This window comes from Pavona decussata, unplaced genomic scaffold (assembly GCF_977016875.1).
Source record: "Pavona decussata unplaced genomic scaffold, jaPavDecu1.1 SCAFFOLD_64, whole genome shotgun sequence".
Classification (NCBI taxonomy): domain Eukaryota; kingdom Metazoa; phylum Cnidaria; class Anthozoa; order Scleractinia; family Agariciidae; genus Pavona; species Pavona decussata.
Genome location: NW_028145484.1, coordinates 2,584,237 through 2,602,532, shown reverse-complemented (window position 1 = coordinate 2,602,532; position 18,296 = coordinate 2,584,237). Strand labels below are relative to the sequence as shown.

The 18,296-nt window shown below is 36.4% G+C and overlaps 3 protein-coding genes across 3 annotated transcripts; 2 read left to right on the top strand and 1 right to left on the bottom strand.

Annotated features, from left to right (window-relative positions):
• Positions 1 to 1,048: 1,048 nt before the first annotated feature.
• LOC146478440 (dnaJ homolog subfamily C member 17-like) lies at positions 1,049 to 7,027 on the bottom strand. Its single transcript, XM_085111993.1, has 8 exons — positions 6,924 to 7,027; positions 6,057 to 6,273; positions 5,756 to 5,832; positions 5,032 to 5,163; positions 4,216 to 4,293; positions 3,513 to 3,593; positions 2,335 to 2,484; positions 1,049 to 2,024 (listed from the first exon to the last, which is right to left on the bottom strand). Exons 1-8 carry the CDS (start codon positions 6,984 to 6,986, stop codon positions 1,890 to 1,892), a joined length of 933 nt encoding a protein of 310 aa, XP_084968119.1. The 5' UTR covers positions 6,987 to 7,027; the 3' UTR covers positions 1,049 to 1,889.
• Positions 6,977 to 9,523, top strand: LOC146478439 (glucose-6-phosphatase 2-like). The gene is made up of 3 exons (XM_085111990.1): positions 6,977 to 7,289; positions 7,591 to 7,691; positions 8,513 to 9,523. The coding sequence occupies exons 1-3, from the start codon at positions 7,072 to 7,074 to the stop codon at positions 9,247 to 9,249; spliced, it is 1,056 nt and encodes a 351-aa protein (XP_084968116.1). The 5' UTR covers positions 6,977 to 7,071; the 3' UTR covers positions 9,250 to 9,523.
• Positions 9,524 to 10,760: 1,237 nt separating this feature from the next.
• Positions 10,761 to 15,105, top strand: LOC146478438 (disks large homolog 1-like). Its single transcript, XM_085112013.1, has 5 exons — positions 10,761 to 10,811; positions 10,904 to 11,006; positions 12,224 to 12,360; positions 12,758 to 12,871; positions 13,551 to 15,105. The coding sequence occupies exons 1-5, from the start codon at positions 10,806 to 10,808 to the stop codon at positions 13,755 to 13,757; spliced, it is 567 nt and encodes a 188-aa protein (XP_084968139.1). The 5' UTR covers positions 10,761 to 10,805; the 3' UTR covers positions 13,758 to 15,105.
• Positions 15,106 to 18,296: the final 3,191 nt, after the last annotated feature.

Sequence of the window (18,296 nt, the reverse complement as noted above, 5' to 3'; positions counted from 1 at the left end):
AAATCAAAGCTTCGAAAAGAAATATTTGAGCTTAGTCTTTCATTCTAATGGAGCATGGACAAAAACAAAGTCAAACTACCAGTTGGATTGGATTGGATTGGGTAACTATTAAACACTGTGAATTCATCAGTTGAGAATAAAATTTAAAGATATCTATCCTTTATCTTAAATTCATTCTGAGAAAAAATGCTTTGTACATCAATGCATGTCTGTTGGAATACAATAATTATCATTGAAAGAGGCTACAAGGGTATGCACTGTATTGAATGGTGAAAGGAAAGTTCCTTGGAGATGTGTGACACTTGAAAATGTTATCAGATAGGATTGATATTAAAATGAATATCAAAAAGTGTCAAAAATGGTTTTGAAAAAAAACACAGACATTTTGGGTATACCGTATTTTTTCGGCTATGAGGCGCACTCGGTTATAAGATGCACCTTTAACTTTAAAACACGTATGTAACAAGTTTGCAAAATAAAAATTTCACCTAAATACCCAGTTATAAGACGCAACCAGAACTACAGGAAATTTTTTGACCACGTTCACTGTAATTACAACAATCTGCTTCCAAATTTGCTAATTACGGTCGTTTGGTGCTTGTATAAAACAGAAGCGAAAAAGTAACACATTATGAACAACAGCAAAAAAAGTCACAGATGAACAAAAGCGAAAAAGTCACACTTTTTAATTCACTAAAAGTCATCCTTCTTAGGAAACAGTGTTTTACCTTTAGTTATGAATACTGATTGATCCGTTTTTACGTTTATAAACAACACTCAGCTGATGGAACTTTCATTCACCAGCTACAAAACTGCGTAATCTTACTCTGTGAGAATTCGTTCAGCAAACCGTAAATCAGTGATCATGCCAAGCACTCGTCGCCATTCTTATGATCTAAACTTTAAGTTGAAGATCGTAACCCTTCTTCAGTGTGGAGAAAACTGGTGGAGAAAACCACAGTTTTCTTCACGCTGAAGAAGGGTTACATACCCAAAACGTCTGACAGTGTGTTTTTTTTTTAAAAACCATTTTTGACACTTTTTGATATTTATCAATCCTATGCGATATACACTGTGTTGTAAGAGAGAAATCCTCTAGTCATTCTGCTGGCCGCCTCAAATCACAGGGTAAGCTTTTCCAAAGTACCATACTATAGCTATAAATTAAAGCTACTTTTCAGAAAGTTGGCTCAAGGGTATGGAACAGAAGTTTGTTTACAGAGTCTCAGAGAATTTAATTATTCAGTAATTGCACGGTTGAAATATGGGTGTAAGACTGTGACAAGATTTGAAGATCATTGTTATAGCATTTTGCATTGTCGTTGAGTATCAAGTTTTCTTCACCCAAATTTAATAAATCTCCAACATTAGAGTTGGAACTCAGTGGAAAAGGTTAGAACTTGAATGCTTGTTTATTTTGCATTTTTAATAAATGACTGTACATTTGCTTTAACCACTAACAGCGGTTGCAGCAAGGCTCCATCTGTCGTCAGTGTTTTACTTTAAATTTTTGTTTTTGTTTGTTCCTCGTTTTCTTTGCGGATGAAGTAACCATAAATTTCTGTTGAACCGCCAACCTCCAGCACTGCAGTGCACTACAGCCTAACCGCCTAACTTCGTTCGTCACTATCCAGCATCACCAAAGCATTATCGTCATCATCACCAACATTGACCTCAGTATCGTCATTTTCACCACCATCACTATCATGACTTACATCGTCGCTATGAGCATTGCCGTCACTATCATGATCACAAAGCGCATTTAGCCAATGTGTTCCTTCAATGCAGCTGCCACAAAGCTGATGATCCATACATGTATGATGGTATATCAACCCATGCATTGCCAGGAAGATTTAATCTGTGAACCAGGAACACTGAACGTCACTCTTTCACTGTTTTTCTTCTTCCTGCATTTCTCTTATCAGCCGTTTTCTTTCCTCAAACTGGCGAAGTTTCATGAGCACAACACTTTCGAAATCCTTATTGGATAGGTTGCTGTCTGATGAAAACGGTGGCTCCATGAGCTGAAAAGTAAGGTTACTGTGTCAAGAAAAATACCCTTGAGGTAAAAGGACAATAAATTACAGTTGAATCATGCTATCCTGTTAAACACTCAACATACAATCTTTTTACAGTTGACTCCCAATAACTTGAACCCTTGCTAACTCGAACCAATTTTCTTTTCCTTTCAGGTCGTTTTCTATAAAATTTCACCCTTGATAATTCGAACTCCCGATAACTGGAACCTTTTCCAATTTGCCTTGAAGGTTCAAGTTATCAGGAGTTGACTGTACTTCAATAAAATTAATGTTCATCACTTCAAGGCTATCTTACCTTTGATTCAACTGGTGTTCCTTCTGTTGCTGAATTTGAAGTCCCTGATACTGAGTCTGAGTTTGCATCAGCTGTTGGTGTCATGCCTTCTAACCAGGAAATTTGCAGAGGGTTATCAAGAAGACCCTGTTCATTCTCCCGAGCAACTTTCTGTAGCAAGGGAAACCAACATGTAAATTAAGCTGTTAAAAAGTTGTCAAACCTGAATCAAAACTTTCTATAATCATGAGCATATGTCTTAAAATAACTACTAAAAACCCAATTGGCACATAATACTGCTAACAGTAACTTTGTGAATTTACAGTGCATTTCAAAGGTTCTAGTTTTGCCAACACAAAATTCTCATAAAGATCTAGTCGTTGAGACATAAAATTGTAACTACCTTCTATCCACAACAAGTTTGATTGACCAAGCCTAACCTTTTTCAATTTTCTTTTAGCAAAATCTTTAAAATATGCAATAGTTTAGGGACTCACTTACTACCTTAGCAGATTTAAGGATATTTAGAAGTATTTCATATTTCTATGTTGAACTCACTTCTCTTGCCAGTAATCCTGGCAATGCTCATGTCATGTTTGAAATGTCATAATAATAGCACTCAAATGATATACAGCATACACAGCACAAAGTTTGTATTTACAGATTTGGAAACAAATTAATGTCATTCACCTTACGGTCTTAAGGGTTAACAGAATGCACTTCTTTACCAGCCACTGAAACTGGTTCATTCAATTTTCAGAAGCACTCATTCAATGTTTTTTTATTGGTATCTCTTTGGAAATGCCTTAATTAATCGCCTCAGAAATTTGGATTTACATGTAGTTGTGGTTTGTAACACTGTGTAATTCCTTTTGTTTTGCTTTAAAAGTTATCATTCAGACTGCCCCTTAGTTTTATCAAGCACTGAGTTAGGAAACCCCTCTGAAATCTTCACAGGTTAAGCTGTCTTTAGTTAAAGTGTATATGACAGATTTTTTTTTTTTTTATTTGCTTGATCAAATCTTCTCGTTGTTCTCGTATGAAAATCGAAAAAATAAATTCACTATCGATTTTTCTTCCCCTCGTTTGAGGCGGTCAAAGACGTGAAATTTCACTTCCGGGTGTGTACAAAACCGCGCAAGGCAGGAGACAAGGGATAATGGACCTGTGACGAAATAAGGTTGGATTAGATTACTTACTGCACTGGCTAATGACTTGAATTCAACAATGGCACTCCCTTTTTTCTTTGATGATACAATGACATAACTCACTTCACCATACTAGATAGAAAACACCAAACAAAAAACATTTCATGCAAAATTATTTATTTATTTATCATCTTATAATAACCTCAACCCTGGTCTAAGTTTTGCTTTAAACTAAAAACAAATGTCAAGCATTAAAATGTATGATTATGTAAAATAAATATGATTGTGTCACTTGAATAATTACATGTAAATAAATAATGACATCACTAATCCTTCAAATGGCTCAAATCCTCAGTCAGGAGGGTCCCTTGGATGTGGGTCTGAAAAATCTGCGCATATTTTTTTATGTATTTTTTTGGGTCTAAAATGTCCAGTCTTGTATTTTTTTGGGTGCACAATATAAGGTCCATGTATTTTTTTGGGTGCAAAATATTAGGCTCCGTCGGACCCCCCCGTCACGTTTATACTGGGGTAACCCACCTGGGACTTGTTGTAACTTGTCCCAGTGGACAAAAATGATATCTAAAAGTCTTCTTAAATTATTTACCATGGCAAAATTATGAATACATGTAAAAGCCTTGGGTTTACCTGTATATTCCTTCAAAAGTCATGTATCATTCACCTTTTATCACAAAAAAAAAATCATATTTATTTTATTAATAATAATTATCAGAGGAAGGTTAACTGTTGGTACCTTCTCAAACAATGAGTGAAGAATTTCCTGTGTATATCCACCATTTGTGAGATCAGATTTCTTGCTCTTCCATCTCACCTGATGAGGTGATATAAGATTATTTTAGTTAGTAGTATGTACAGGTAATTAACCAAAAATCATACAAAAAATTAATTTTGAATAAAGATACATCTTGTCACCATTTTTGGTGAGAAAAAATTTTTATGTTGTGATAAAAAAAATGTCAAACCAGTTTGATTTTTGGATGGTGTCAGAGGTCCCCTGCAGTGCCATAGACCCAAAAATATATTAACCTTCTTTTGAACAGCATACTACAGGCTTCTTAATTATTAAAACCAGAAACACATATGTTTTGAAATCTGTAACACCCATGCCATATCTTTTCTTTTCATCAAATGTTCATTTCATACCGGTATCTGTAACAAATTTGGAAAATGAATTGTTTTATTGATGTGATGAAGTTTCTGTGCGTGCAAACATTCGGTCTTTGTTTAAAATGGTGGTGTTTTCAAAATTTAATATCATGGTACTTTTAATAGCAAAAATGAATATTCACACCCTGTGAGTGTGCATTACATGTATTGTTGCAACTCCCTTACTAGTCTCTCATTAAACCGACGGTACTGGTAACTGAACATCTTTACAATGCACTGTAATGCAGAAAAAACCCAAGTTTGTTGCAGCCGCCCATGCCCCAGCCTTCACCTGCCATACCACTGTCTTTGGAAGCTAAAAGTTTGCTTGCGCACCAAAGGGTCAAGGTGTAAGGTTTGTTTGCATCCATATCTATATCATAGCTTGTAATGTTCAATTGACCTTTAATTTTGGAGTAGCGTCTTCAGAGGTGACTTTCTCCTGACCAGTTTCAGCCTCCTTTATTAACTGATCTTTAAGAAGCTGCTGTTGTTCTTGCAGAAGCTTTGATCCTTCCTCTCTTAGTCTTTCTATCTATAATTAGTAACAAACAGTGAGTAAAAGTACTCTGGCTTGTCATGCTACAATTGCTCTTTGAATTGCTTTACTGTTATAGACTCTGCCCATACTAATAATTATTTGCAACTCAAACTGAAGGAAGGAAAGCACATTAAATGGCAAAAAGCCTATTCTTAATCAACAAGTTAAACATGTTTAAAGACCTCTTGTCGTGTGGTAATTGTGTAATATTATTGTCGTGTATTCTAAGTATTTGTTATAATAATTAACCTATCACTCTCTGAGATGTACATTGTATAAAATAATGCAGTTTTACTGTATTCATTTTAACTGGTGATTTTTGTTTTATGTATGATGATTAATTTGTATTAGAAATTTAAATTTTACTTAGTATGCCATTTGATGTTTTTTAATTTGTGTTAGTTATTTTAATCATTTAGTGTGAAATACCTGTAAACTAGTTGGTGAGCCTAGCTTGTTGGTCTCACAAAAGTTAAATATACAGTATTTTCACAATAAACTGCTATCTATCCATCTATCTATGGCATTTGAACATGACAAAATGTTTTGCGAACTAGACAATAATGAATTAAATTAAACTTCTCACCTCTGCCTGCAAATTCTTTGCAGCCACTTCATCATTTTCTTTATTAACCCTTGCTGCATCCTCTCTTTCCTCAAGATCTACAATGTCAAATTTAGATGTAACAGCAGTTTATTAGACCATGATATTAAGACATTATTATGCCCTTGACTGATCAAACAATTGAAAAAGCTACATTGCGTGCCACTGCATGCCATACTACTGCTAATCCTTTACAATAATATTATTATACATGTAAAATTTAGGATGATGGAGTACTAGCTATTACTGACGACTGGATGATAGGAGTACTGGCACACTGTACCTTGTTTGAACTTCTTTCTCTTTGCATCTAGGGCCTGTGTACGCAGTCTAGCTCTTTCTTTAGCCTTCAGTACCGCATCATAGGCAGCCTTGGCTTTTGCATCAGTTAGTACTTCTAAAGCCTTTGACAGTTCATGAAACAGTTCTGCTGCTTCTTTGTTATCTGGGTTTTTGTCTGGATGACATTTCAGGGCCTTTTTTCGATAAGCTTTTGTGATCTACGTTAAAATAGTCAGAACACAAAATTAGGAGGGGCAACAGATTGCAGCACAGTGATGTTGATTGAAGGAGCATGTACAGTTTGTATGGTTGCTTCTTTGGTTCAACAATAGTTGCTATAAAAATACCATAATGTTGGTTGAAGTGTCGATGGTCCATCTGTTGGAAGTGGTTTTGAAAAATAAGTACTAAATGGTGTTTACATGAGGTCTAGGATCTATGCATTTAAAGTGGCTAACAACGATTTCCAGCAGTTTATTCAGTTATGATTTAATTGATCATTACAATTTTTTGAACATTTAAAGTGGCTCTGAACTCCTCCCTTTTTAAATTTTTCAACTTTTGCAACAAGCTGCGTCCTGACATGTTGATTAAAATTCGAAATGGAGCTTTTGCTCTTTTATAGATCATCTTTATGGCCTTTTCAACCACTTTTCATCCTTCCTTGTTACCTTTACGGTACCATTAAATTGAAATAAAACTAAATAAGAGTTAATACATTTAAAAATTAAAGCTTCGTGTGCAACCTACTGTAGTTCCAGTTCAATACAAGACACCACACTAACCAAAATTCAGAGCAACTTGTAAACGAATAACTTCTCTAATTAATAAAATATCAGTTCGCAGAGCGATGACCATTAAAGCTTACCTCCTTTTCGGTGCTTTCCCTTGAAACTCCCAGAATTTCGTAGTAAGTTAATTTGGCCGCCATCTTGAAATTCCTAGTTCCCACTCCCCTCGCGAACCCGCTGACTCCACCATATGGTACCCAGTCTCCTCTCTTCGAACAGTTCAAAATGGACGTCCTCATGGAAGAGGGTGTCCATTTTATTTTGTACTTACAGAAATCTTGGGGCCGATGGGAAAAGGAGATGCTTCTCCTTTCAAAAGTTGGAGATCCTAGGAATTCTTTTCTGATCTATTTTCCAGTTGTGTATCATCTGAATCGCAATTTAGGAGTAAGTGTTCTGTGGACAGCAGTCATTTCCGAGTGGCTGAATCTTGTTCTGAAATGGTAAGCGGACAAAACTACAGATTTTAATAGGTTTCATGACTTCAAAGATGGGGCTTTCTGTTACTGTTGTTATTTCCCTTGCTTGGTAGTCGGATCTAGGATTCAAAAAAAGGGATTTGGTCTGGGATGGTAGCAGGGACGGGGGAGGGGGGGGGGGGGGAGGGGGGCTGATGCAATAGAAAATCTTATTCCAGGCACTACGATCTTGCTCACTGAAACAGAAGTTTATTGATGTTTGCAATATGGCTTGTGCTTTTGTGGAAATTAACCCTCATCAATTAAACCTTTTGTGTCCTTTTAGGATCTTGAGAGGGGAGAGGCCATACTGGTGGGTACATGAGTCAACAAAGTGGCAAAATGTAACTCTTCAGCAGTATGAACTGACTTGTGAGACAGGACCAGGTTAGTTATTGATTAACTTAATTAAAAAAATGTTACAGTCCAACCTCTTTATTATAGACACCAAAGGGACAGGAATAAGTGTCCGTATTATAGAGGTGTCCATTTTAGAGAAGTACTGGCTTTATATGGATTTCAGTTTCTCAGGGACCAAGTGAACTGTCCATAATAGAGAGGTGTCCATATTATAGAGGTGTCCGTAAGGAGAGGTTCCACTGTATCTTAAAAAATATAGCACTTATATCACATCCTTGAATAAAACCTCTAAATTTTAATTTTTACTCATATTTGAATATTATTTCCTCAATTAAGTGCCCAACCTCGATCAAACGCTTTACCTTTGATTACCCCTTGTTGTCATGACAACTGAATGGAATTTACTCCATGCCTGTCGTCACTGGTACAGACTATAATTTGTCCATAATTCTCACCAGTTTTGTTGATATTGAATTTAAAGTACAACACAATTTACAATGTAAAACTTTGTTTATTTTTTAAACAGACTTAAAGAGCTATCTGCTCTAGTTTCCTCTGGGAGACTGCTCCAGAGAAAAGCTCCATTAAGTAGAAAAAGCTGCATTTTAGGTACAGTCAGTTTGTGGGTTGGTAAGATCAATTTATGGGCAGCATTGAGAAAATCATAGGATGCAATCATCTCAGCGAACATGTCAGAAAGATAACCTGGGGTAATACTCCTAAAAACCATACTGGCCTTTTGCTTTGCCCTTCTAGTTAGCCAGGTGCATGCAGTTGAAGCTTGTATGTAGGTGTACTATTATCGCTTTTGACTCAAAATAATATAATGTATTTTTATTTTTCCTCAGGATCCCCATCAGGTCATGCTATGGTCACATCTGCTGTGTCATGTTTGTTGCTGTTCTGGGTAATGAACTCGCTAAAAGAAACCATTTTACGTCGAGCACATTTTTGGAAGAGATTCTTTATCACTGTTACAGTGTGGAGTGTGCTGTTTACTATTCTTGTTCTTGTGTCTGTATCGAGGGTGTTTATAGCTACGCACTTCCCTCATCAAGTTTTCCTTGGTACTGTAATTGGGATAATAGTGGCATCTGTTGTAAAAAGCTACAATTCAGTACTCGTGAATGTTTCACGTTCTGCCATCTACTGTGCAATTTGCTCTCTGGCTCTCATTGGGACAACATTGCTGGCTTATTTCACTCTGTCATTACTCGTGTATGATCCGTCAACATCAGTGAGGAAAGCTCAGAAATGGTGTGTTAAGGCATCTTATATACATCTTGATACAACACCATTTTATGCTTTGGTCCGTGATGCTGGAGTGACTATAGGGATCGGAATTTCTGTAAGCATGGTTGTGTCATCTGTTAGAGGAAGAATGAATTGGAGGGGTTTGAGCCCTTCTCAAATGTCACTGCTCTCTCAAAGTCTCAAAATTATTCTCTCAATATTGCTGTTGCAACTTTTAGAGGTTATATCTTTGCCAAAATCAACCCCTTTGTTATTTTACATAGCTGGGTACATTCGATGTTCTCTCATTCCTATCATTGTAATTTTTCTTGTCCCAAACATTGTGATGTGAATTGACAAAATTATTATTACTCTAAGTTGTAGTTTAAATTTGTTTTTGGTATCAAGTTTTTCAAACTAGGTTAAGTTCAATTTTTTTCCTAAATGTCAGATTCATTTCCATAATCTGAAACAAAGGAAAATCAAAATAAAATTGGTTTGAAAATATTTTACAGATTGAAACCACAGCATAATATATATTTGGTACATTTGAGCCCCTGGTTGGATATAACTGATAAATATCAATATATTTGGATCCAATAAAAATAAATATTTTTCTCAGGTTCCTTGTGTGTTTGTACTGATTAATCCTTCAGCTGGATTTCTCTGACAGAACTTTACACAAAGCTTCTTGTAAGACAACCAGATGACAGCTTCAAACAAGACTTATTATTAAAAACTGGATCATTGTATTACGCAACTCTAGGAATTTGATTCGCTTAGCAACCATGGTACGTGAGCCATTGTACCATGCCGGAGAATTAGAAACCATTAAATTGTCTTCTGGTTGTTCTTGCAAAACGAATAGCAAGATCTAGCAATATTTCTTGGTTGTTTTCCAATCACGCTTGTTGGATATGAGATGATTATAGCCATCTCGATGCTTAACAGGCCTCGTTGGCCCATATCATCATCTCAAATTCAACACATACTTGTGGAATAATATTGTTAATTATGTCAAGAACCCTTTGGCTCCTGATTATATTTATCACTACTACTTCTGCAACTACTGCTATGACAAGGATGACTATATGACTACCAGTAGCAGATCCAGACCTTCCGGTGGGGTCCACTCTCAAGCGCTCAACTTTCTTCTCTTCATAAAATGAAATATCTCAACATCTGAGCCCATGGGCCTCGATTTTGGTCTAAAAAATAAGGCAGGGCCTCCACCCCCCCTGGGCCCCTCCTCTAGATCCTATCTGCACCTGCCAATCAAACTGCAACTGCTAGATCTATTCAAATCATGGAATCAATCGTGGAGTTTTCTGCATTAAAAAGGCAATTTCCGTATTTTGGATGCATGCGAAATGAGGCAAGAGCTCTCGTCCCAATTTCCTCACAGTCAAACAGTGAAAACGCACAGACGTAAAAGCTTGCTGCGCAGGCCAGGCTATTCAAATCAGCTTTTCTTATACCCTTCCTCAGTCGAACAATCAATCCATAATAAAGGTTAACGTGTTTCAAAAATGAAGATTTTTTCCTTTCCTATTCCATGTACCTTTACAACATCCTGCTTCCAAAGCAACTTCACTCACACAGGGCACCCAGACATTTGGGAAGCAACCTCACTCACAGGCAACTCAGACCTTTGGGCTTTGAATGCAATCTCATTCCCGTCACTTGCACATTTTATTAGACAAGATCAGGTCAACATATTTCCTCCTCCCACTTCTACCTTCGCTGCAATCCCGTTTTGCACGCAATTAAATCATATTGCGTGACACATCATGAATTCGAATTCTTAATAGCGTGACACGCAAAGCAGGAGGCTTGGAACGGAGTGCTATTCGATCCAGTACCTGCTCGAACGCCTTGTACTGATCGAGAAGAACGAACACACGCGAAATGGATGTGAGTCTTCTGATAATATGCACATGTATATAGCTTTCTTTGGACCTAGAGAAACTATTGTTTTTAAACTTACTGTGATGTTTAATACTCAGGTCCACAAGGGTGACAACGAAAGAAAAAAACTCTGGGATGAGCTGAGCATTGGTGTAGAAACATCGCGATTAGTGGTTGTGCATTTGACGAAAGGCAACGAAGGTGGGATACTGCATGTTAAGTAGCGTGGATTATGACCTTGGAAAGCGTAGATGTCGTTAATACTCTAATCACAGTAAAAGTTAATCAACTGACTGTATATCAAGCGGATTTTGAGGCCAGATAATTGTTTTACGGATGATATGCGTGCCATTTTGCAGTTTTTAGCGCGTGAATTGAAGTGAGCTTGTAAATGCATGTTAATAGATTTCAATTCAGCTATAATTGAACAAATTAAATGCTCGTCCGGTGTAAATTGTAAGCGTATTTATAGTAACTTTTGTTATTTCTACAAAGAAACAAGGCTAGTCAAGTTGTACCCTTTAAGTGAAATTGAATTAAAACCGACGTATTTTCATTTTCACGTTGTGTTCTATGAAATTATTGCTGAAAGGGCAATTTTTCTCGTGAATCGAAATTTGGTCAGTAGCCTTGTACCGTGATCATCTGCGGTTGGAACAAAATGAGAATGACGTGTTTGATTCTTCAGCTAAATGTCTTTTATTAAGTTTTTAATATTATTGTTATTATTATTATTACTATTATTTTCATTATTATTATTATTATTATTATTATTATTATTATTATTATTTATTTATTTATTTATTTTTATTTTTTTAAATTTTAGTATTATAATTCATTATGCGCAGTAAAACTATCTGTATGCACAGTATAAGAAAGCACCACAGGGCGCGTAGCGTAATCTGTGAGCCAAGCGAAACTTAAAATAGCACAAGAATAAATCAATAAAATTATCATTATCATTATCATTATCATTATCATTATCATTATCATTATCATTATCATTATCATTATCATTATCATTATCATTATCATTATCATTATTATTATTATTATTATTATTCAACATGGGAAACACACCAAGTAGAGTCCCAGAATCAAAAAAGTTTTGGGACAAATAAACTTATTGGCAAAAAAACATCCAAAAATTGTTGTCCAAAAAAAACCAACCATTTTATCATCCACACAATTTCAATGATGTATATTCAAGTAAGTGTGCAAAATTATTACCAACGTTTTAAGCATTTTACAGCAAGTACAACAGGAAAATACTGCTCAGTGGTTTTGATGTGAATGGTTGGCCAGACTTCAAGATTTCATCCACAGACTTTTGGAAGGACATAGCAAGACTCAAAATTTGACTCTGTACCTGAGAGAGTTTTTACGCTGTTGTCAGTGACATAATTTGTTTTCTTCAGGCTTTGGTTTTAATATCCGTGGAGGAGTGGATCACCCTCACGTTGGCTCTGACCCAGGAATATTCATAACCACAGTCAAAGCTGACAGTGTAGCAGGCAGAGATGGAAGACTGAAACCAGGCGACAGAATATTGGCGGTATGTACGGGCCTGCCTTATTACCAAAACGGGAAAAAGAAACTAATGATTGAGGATAATGATGACGGGGATGATGATGATGATGATGATGATGATGATGATGATGTATCATTTATAAAATATACCGGTAGTTATAGTCAAGTCTTCAAAAAGTGAACACCATTAAAACCAAGTTTCTAGAGTCCATTTATAGACTCAGAAACCACCTTCCCAATAGGCCTCAATATGAAAATTGCTTCCCAAGGAGCTTAAAACTGATTTGAGAGTACAAGAGGTGTTCACTTACAGTATGTGTAGGTGTTACATGTCCATTGGTGACTTGGTCATAAACAAAGGTTATCTAGTCGTCATATACTCAATTTTATTTTTCTTGATTTTTTTTCTTTTTAAATCACAGCTGAATGATATAAGACTTGACTGTGTAACACACGATGTTGCTGTAAATGAATTCCGCAAAGCAGATGAATCTGTTTCACTTCTGGTAGAGAAGAATGCAGAGGCTCAACTTCTGGTCAGTTCATTTGTTGCAGTGCAGAATTTATTATAATTTATTATTGTGAAGGAATTTATGATTATGATTTCCACTATTGAGTCATTCTGAGTCATATTGAGTCATATTTCTGTTGTGTTCACAAAAATATTGATTTATTCCTTAAAACCTTGTGTATGATGTACTAAGTGAAATTAGTCGTGAAGGAGCCGTTTTTTGTTACATAACAAAGCAATTTGGGGAGTAATTACAAGTGCAGTTTATAGATGTATTTTAAAAAAAAAAAATCATATTTCTGAACCTATTAGCTTATTGTCAGTTTTTCCGTTATGTACAAATGAAAAAACAGTTTCATAAGTTGATAACCTTACTGGCCTAATAGTCAAACTTTGTATTCCATGACAGTTGGTTCATACATGTACCTCCACATCTCTGCATGGAATCCTTAAGTATCATAGTTCAGCTAATTAGGCAGTACTGTGCTGTACGTTTCTGTGGTACCTCTACTGTTCCTGGTTACATATGTGAATAAAATCCTTAATTCTGGCCAATCCGTGAAAACCATAATATTGAGCAGCACATTTCGTGGTCCTTATCATTATTATTATTTATTTATTTAATTATTTATTTATTTATTTATTTATTTATTGATTCATGACAAAATGAAATAAACATTTCACTTTGTACATTTATTCCATAGTTGCAACAAACTCCCAATTCACCAGGCAGTTCCAGGGTAGATGGGCCAGAGAGACTTGATTCCGTTGATGAAGAACCATCTCAGTCTATTACCAGCCCTTTCAGACGGTTTTATGAATCCAAGCTAGGTGCTTTGTCAGTTGGATTAGCTGTTGGTAGTCTAGCTGTGTTCATCGCTCTAAAGATTTACAGAGCAACTAAATCATAACAAAACTCTTATCTTAGCACATGTAGTTGTTTCCATTTCTAATCTTCAGAAAAGGGAGGGGAGGGGAGGGACACTCAAGTGTACTAGTGGCAGGGTTGCCAAAAAGGCTAAGTTATTAGACCCAAAACAATTCCTTGCAGACTAAAATGACCCAAAACAGCCCAACTGCTCAAAATTTGACCTGGAAAAGTCCATAATCTTCTCTGTATAGGACCCTAATTCTCTCCACCCAAACAAAAATTCCAGGCAAAAGTTTCAAACCCAAGAAGGGGTCTTTGTACCCCCTTGTCACTAATAAACCAGAGTAACCCCCACCCCCCTCCCCAGGATTCTAACTAAGCTCTGAAGACTCAACAATTAACAAGCGTTTTGTTACATTATCAATCAGACAGCATATAGGAATGAGGGAGTGCTGTCAGCTAAGGGATATGGTTATGATTTACAAACCGCAAGAGAGGATAAATGGACCGTCTGTAATGTTCACGGACCGAACGAACTGTACAGGCTGATATCTTATTATCACGAACCGTTACAGTGCGGGTGAATTGGACAAACCTCCCTTGACTTTCAAGAAAAGGACTGTAGTCCTCGTGTATGTTGGGACTCCTGAAGCGTATGTAAGTTTGTGATAGTAAAAATCCGTGGTCTTTTACAGACAGTCTTCTCCAGGGCGGATAGATCTATCCGCCCTGGTTTTCTCTGCCTGTCGCCGCTAATTTACTTGTTACTCATGACCGTATTACGATCATTAAATGTTGAAAAAAAAGTTGCTTGGCAGGATTTGAATGAACAACCAAATTCTCCCAAAAGCATTAACCAAAATGTGTGTCGATAAGTTTAAGAGAATTGATGTTTTAAGCTTAGCAGTGAAAGGGTTCAAATGGTTGCAGTTTGTGGAAGTTCGAGTCGTGAACGTAGCATATTTCTAGTCTTTTTAATGGAAGGGGAAGGGCCTTTATCGATGTACCAACCCAGTGCGCTTTGAAACCAGTTTTATAAGTTATAAACGATGAACGTATCTTAGTCTTTTAATTTTAATCTGAAGAATCTCAAAATTTACGAATTTGTGTTAAACAGTTTCCAACAACCTGATCCAGGTTACGTGCCATCGAAAAAAGTTCGTCAAAATGTTAAAAAGGTGGATTCCTCATCTCCCGTTCTTGTTTATAGGCTTTGCAATAATTTAAGCACGTTTAACTAATTTTTCCGTACCTTTGTTAGTCATTTTTAATGCTCTTGTAATAAATTTAGATCAGGAGCAGTATTTTATATGAATAGGCTTATATTCTTCGATATACAACAGAAGTTACCGGCACCCTACAATGAATGAATAAAACTTGCAAAAGTATTTTGATTTTTCAATGATGTAAAATTGTTAATAGAATAGAACGGGAGGGAGGGAGGAGCGGGAATGGGGTGTAAGTGAAGCGGAAGGGGGGATGGAATGTAAGCGGAGGGGAGGCGAGGGGTTGGGATGCGAGGGAAAAGGACAAAATGAGATAGCTTTACTAACCATGCACCTAAAAATGTTAATATTGTAACATCGGCCATACAAGTGTAAGGAAAGTCTGGAATAAAACAATAAAGAACTGCTATGGGAAGACGGGGAATAAACTCTGTTAAGATTCGCTACGGAAACTGCCCTCAAGCAGGAAACATGTGAGTGATATGAATCCTACGAACAGTCAGATTAAAACCTCGTCGAATTAAATTCGATGCACTTTAGTTTGCAACATGCTGAAAACTTAGAAAACATTACTTACTCAGTTAAAAACACGTAAAAATATTTTGACCGAACTTAATTAAGTTTGTATACGATTATGATAAAATTAATTTAATAATTGGTCAAATGTATCTCGCATTAAGTTGATGCATAAATGTTCTATAGACAAAAATCTACAGACACCTGCAAAGCAACAAGGTGTTATGACGATTATCTCATGGACCCATTACTGAAATTGAGTGTGTATTGAGGATATGTCGCTCCGAAATTCATGCTTGTTTTTAACAACAGAAAGGAATTCATAGTTCTCCGATCTCTTGAAGAACCGTTAGGCTAGTCCAGTGGGAATTTTATCGAGAAAAGACTATTTATTTTAGTGCTCTTAATAAAGCGGCAAACATTAATGTTTCATATGGTCTCTTTCGTGGTGTTTCTTACAGCATATTTCGCGCGAACCCATGTTAGGCTACAGCAGCTGAACGCTTGAAAATTTACAGCGTTTCCGAAAAGAAGAACCGACCTTCTACTGTTTGAAACGCGATTACGGCCACGCTGATTTTTTCTGTTGTCCCGTCACGTCCCGCAACATCCCGCACGAAATATTGACTGGGGTCGAAAAAGCCGGAAACGACTTTTTTGAAGCCCAGTTTGTAATTTTTGGCTTCTGTAATACTATCAGATATTTTTAAACCTCAGTTAACAAATTGTGGCTTTTCGCCCTATTCTTTCCTTTTAAAGCTGCGCTCGATTCCTTAATTTGTTTTGAAAAACAAAAGTTATATTGTCGGCAAATAAAAAACTCGCATAAATTTTTCATCACTCTAATGTTCAATCAGCCTTTACTCAACTTTACCCTTGACAATGGCGCCAAGATGTCGCCGAAACGTAGGACTCTTCCATCGTTAGTTTTTGCCTGTATATGAAAACCTTTTTTAAATCATTAAAATACGTCTAGCCGTCTTGTTCAAAGGTGCCAGGTGCAAAATTAACACTTCGTTGCCTCTTAGATCAACACATGCAAAAAAAAACTAATTTAAGGAGATCTAAAGTTGGATTATTCGTCAAACAGCAAAAAGAAGTTAATTTAACATAGTATGAATACGGCCGAGAGGTCAACATCAGAGTTAAAACTTAATTGAGGTTTTACATGTAGTTTAAATTTCGTTTTATTCGTTTAACCTCTAAATTAATACTGAAAGGGGTGCCAAAGTTCCGTTATTGCTTAACCTATTTAATATAGGGTAATTATAACTCATCGTTGACTCAGGATGCTATAGCAATGGCCTTGGTTCCCTCAGCAAAAGATTTCTCGCTAAGAAATGCCCCTCCCTTTCTTTCCCGCCCCCAAAACCGAGCACGAGGGTCCGTCACGCACACTTCGTCCCCAACTGTTATTTTCGTATACTGGATTTCCCCAGTTCATTCTCACGCCTCTGCTGATTTTAAAGAGCTAGGCTGAGACGGCACTGAACAGCATGGAGAACATTAAAAACAAGTTTAATGATAATAACAATAATACTTACCGTACTTTTATACCATGGTTTTTATTATTGATGAGCACATTCAAATTCTGGTTACTGTCAACACGAAATCGTGTTGGACTCCAAAGCAGTTTTTACGAAAACGATTTAAATTCCATCACTTATTCTCCTTAAGTCAATCAAGATAGTAAACAATCGACAATTAAACTTTCAGGGGCAACCAGCGGTTTATTTTGGTCGATATCTGTTCGAATGGCCTTAATTATTCAGGCCGGAGCCCTCAATAGTTCGTTTTGGTGAAATATCTGTTCGAAAAGACATTATCCTTCTCAGAAATTCTGCGGATTTAATTGTGAAGAAAACCTAGCGTTTTCTTGAGCGAAAGCTCACCTCAAACATTCGCGAGTCATAAATAATATCAGCAGTTTTCTTCTCCAAAATGTCTCCTCAAAATTTCGTAACACTGGTAAACTTATTCTCTTCATTTTCGAAGGGGAAAATATGTCTTGCAAAAGCCCGCTTGCCCGTGTGTGTGGGATTGCAGAAAGGACTTAAGTTACTCCAAATATAATAGAACTAAAGTAACAGCTAGTCAGGATAAAATATGAAATAGCATAATACGTTTGCCTGAAAATTAACCAGATGCATTAATTTATTATAAGCAATGGTCGACTGTAGTCAGGCCCTACTTCATGTAAATTAAAATGTTAGTCTCTTACGTAACAACTTAAGGTCCGTTTAAATGGTTTCAACATTCGACCAAAATTCGTTCAACAAAAGTTGAACGGATGTTGGGCAAATGTTGGAAAAATGTTGAACGGAGTGTTCAAACGGCTTCAACACCATTCAACATTTTTGAGAACAAAGGAAATGTTGTATGGACGTTGAATGAAAGTTTGAACCTATTTAAATTTGGTTCAAAACGCTTGCAACATTTTTTTGCACCTTCAACAATGTTGAACGACATGTTTAAACGCCCCCAACATTTGATTCAACAAACTGTTGAACGCATGCGCATGCTGAACAAAATGCTGAAATCGTTTAATCGGGCTTTTATATATTAGTTACATCTCGTTTGTTTGTTCGCTTGGATTTTTTTTTTCTTTTTTCTTACCTTTTTCTTCCTAAGTTTGGCTATTGTTTGTTATTGTAGTGTGATGTAACATGCTTCTGTGATGTAACATGCTTCGTGTTTTAGTAAAGTCTTTGTCTGTAGGTGTGAGAACATAGGACACAACATTTTAAGTACTTTGTTTATAACAAATGTTCTCGTTGGGGAGCTCTATATTTGTGACCTGAGTTATATATAGTAGAAAAATTGTCGTAAATTGTTGA

What these genes read in the sequence shown, in the direction of transcription:
- LOC146478440 (XM_085111993.1), bottom strand. Translation starts at nt 6,986, where the DNA reads ATGGCGGCCAAATTAACTTACTACGAAATTCTGGGAGTTTCAAGGGAA. An exon ending in ACGCTACTCCAAAATTAAAG is followed by an intron (nt 4,294 to 5,031) that starts GTCAATTGAACA and finishes TCACCTCATCAG; the next exon opens with GTGAGATGGAAGAGCAAGAA. An exon ending in GAACACCAGTTGAATCAAAG is followed by an intron (nt 2,025 to 2,334) that starts GTAAGATAGCCT and finishes CTTACTTTTCAG; the next exon opens with CTCATGGAGCCACCGTTTTC.
- LOC146478439 (XM_085111990.1), top strand. Translation starts at nt 7,072, where the DNA reads ATGGACGTCCTCATGGAAGAGGGTGTCCATTTTATTTTGTACTTACAG. An exon ending in CTGAATCTTGTTCTGAAATG is followed by an intron (nt 7,290 to 7,590) that starts GTAAGCGGACAA and finishes GTGTCCTTTTAG; the next exon opens with GATCTTGAGAGGGGAGAGGC. An exon ending in GACTTGTGAGACAGGACCAG is followed by an intron (nt 7,692 to 8,512) that starts GTTAGTTATTGA and finishes ATTTTTCCTCAG; the next exon opens with GATCCCCATCAGGTCATGCT.
- LOC146478438 (XM_085112013.1), top strand. An exon ending in TTTGACGAAAGGCAACGAAG is followed by an intron (nt 11,007 to 12,223) that starts GTGGGATACTGC and finishes TGTTTTCTTCAG; the next exon opens with GCTTTGGTTTTAATATCCGT. An exon ending in CAGGCGACAGAATATTGGCG is followed by an intron (nt 12,361 to 12,757) that starts GTATGTACGGGC and finishes TTTAAATCACAG; the next exon opens with CTGAATGATATAAGACTTGA.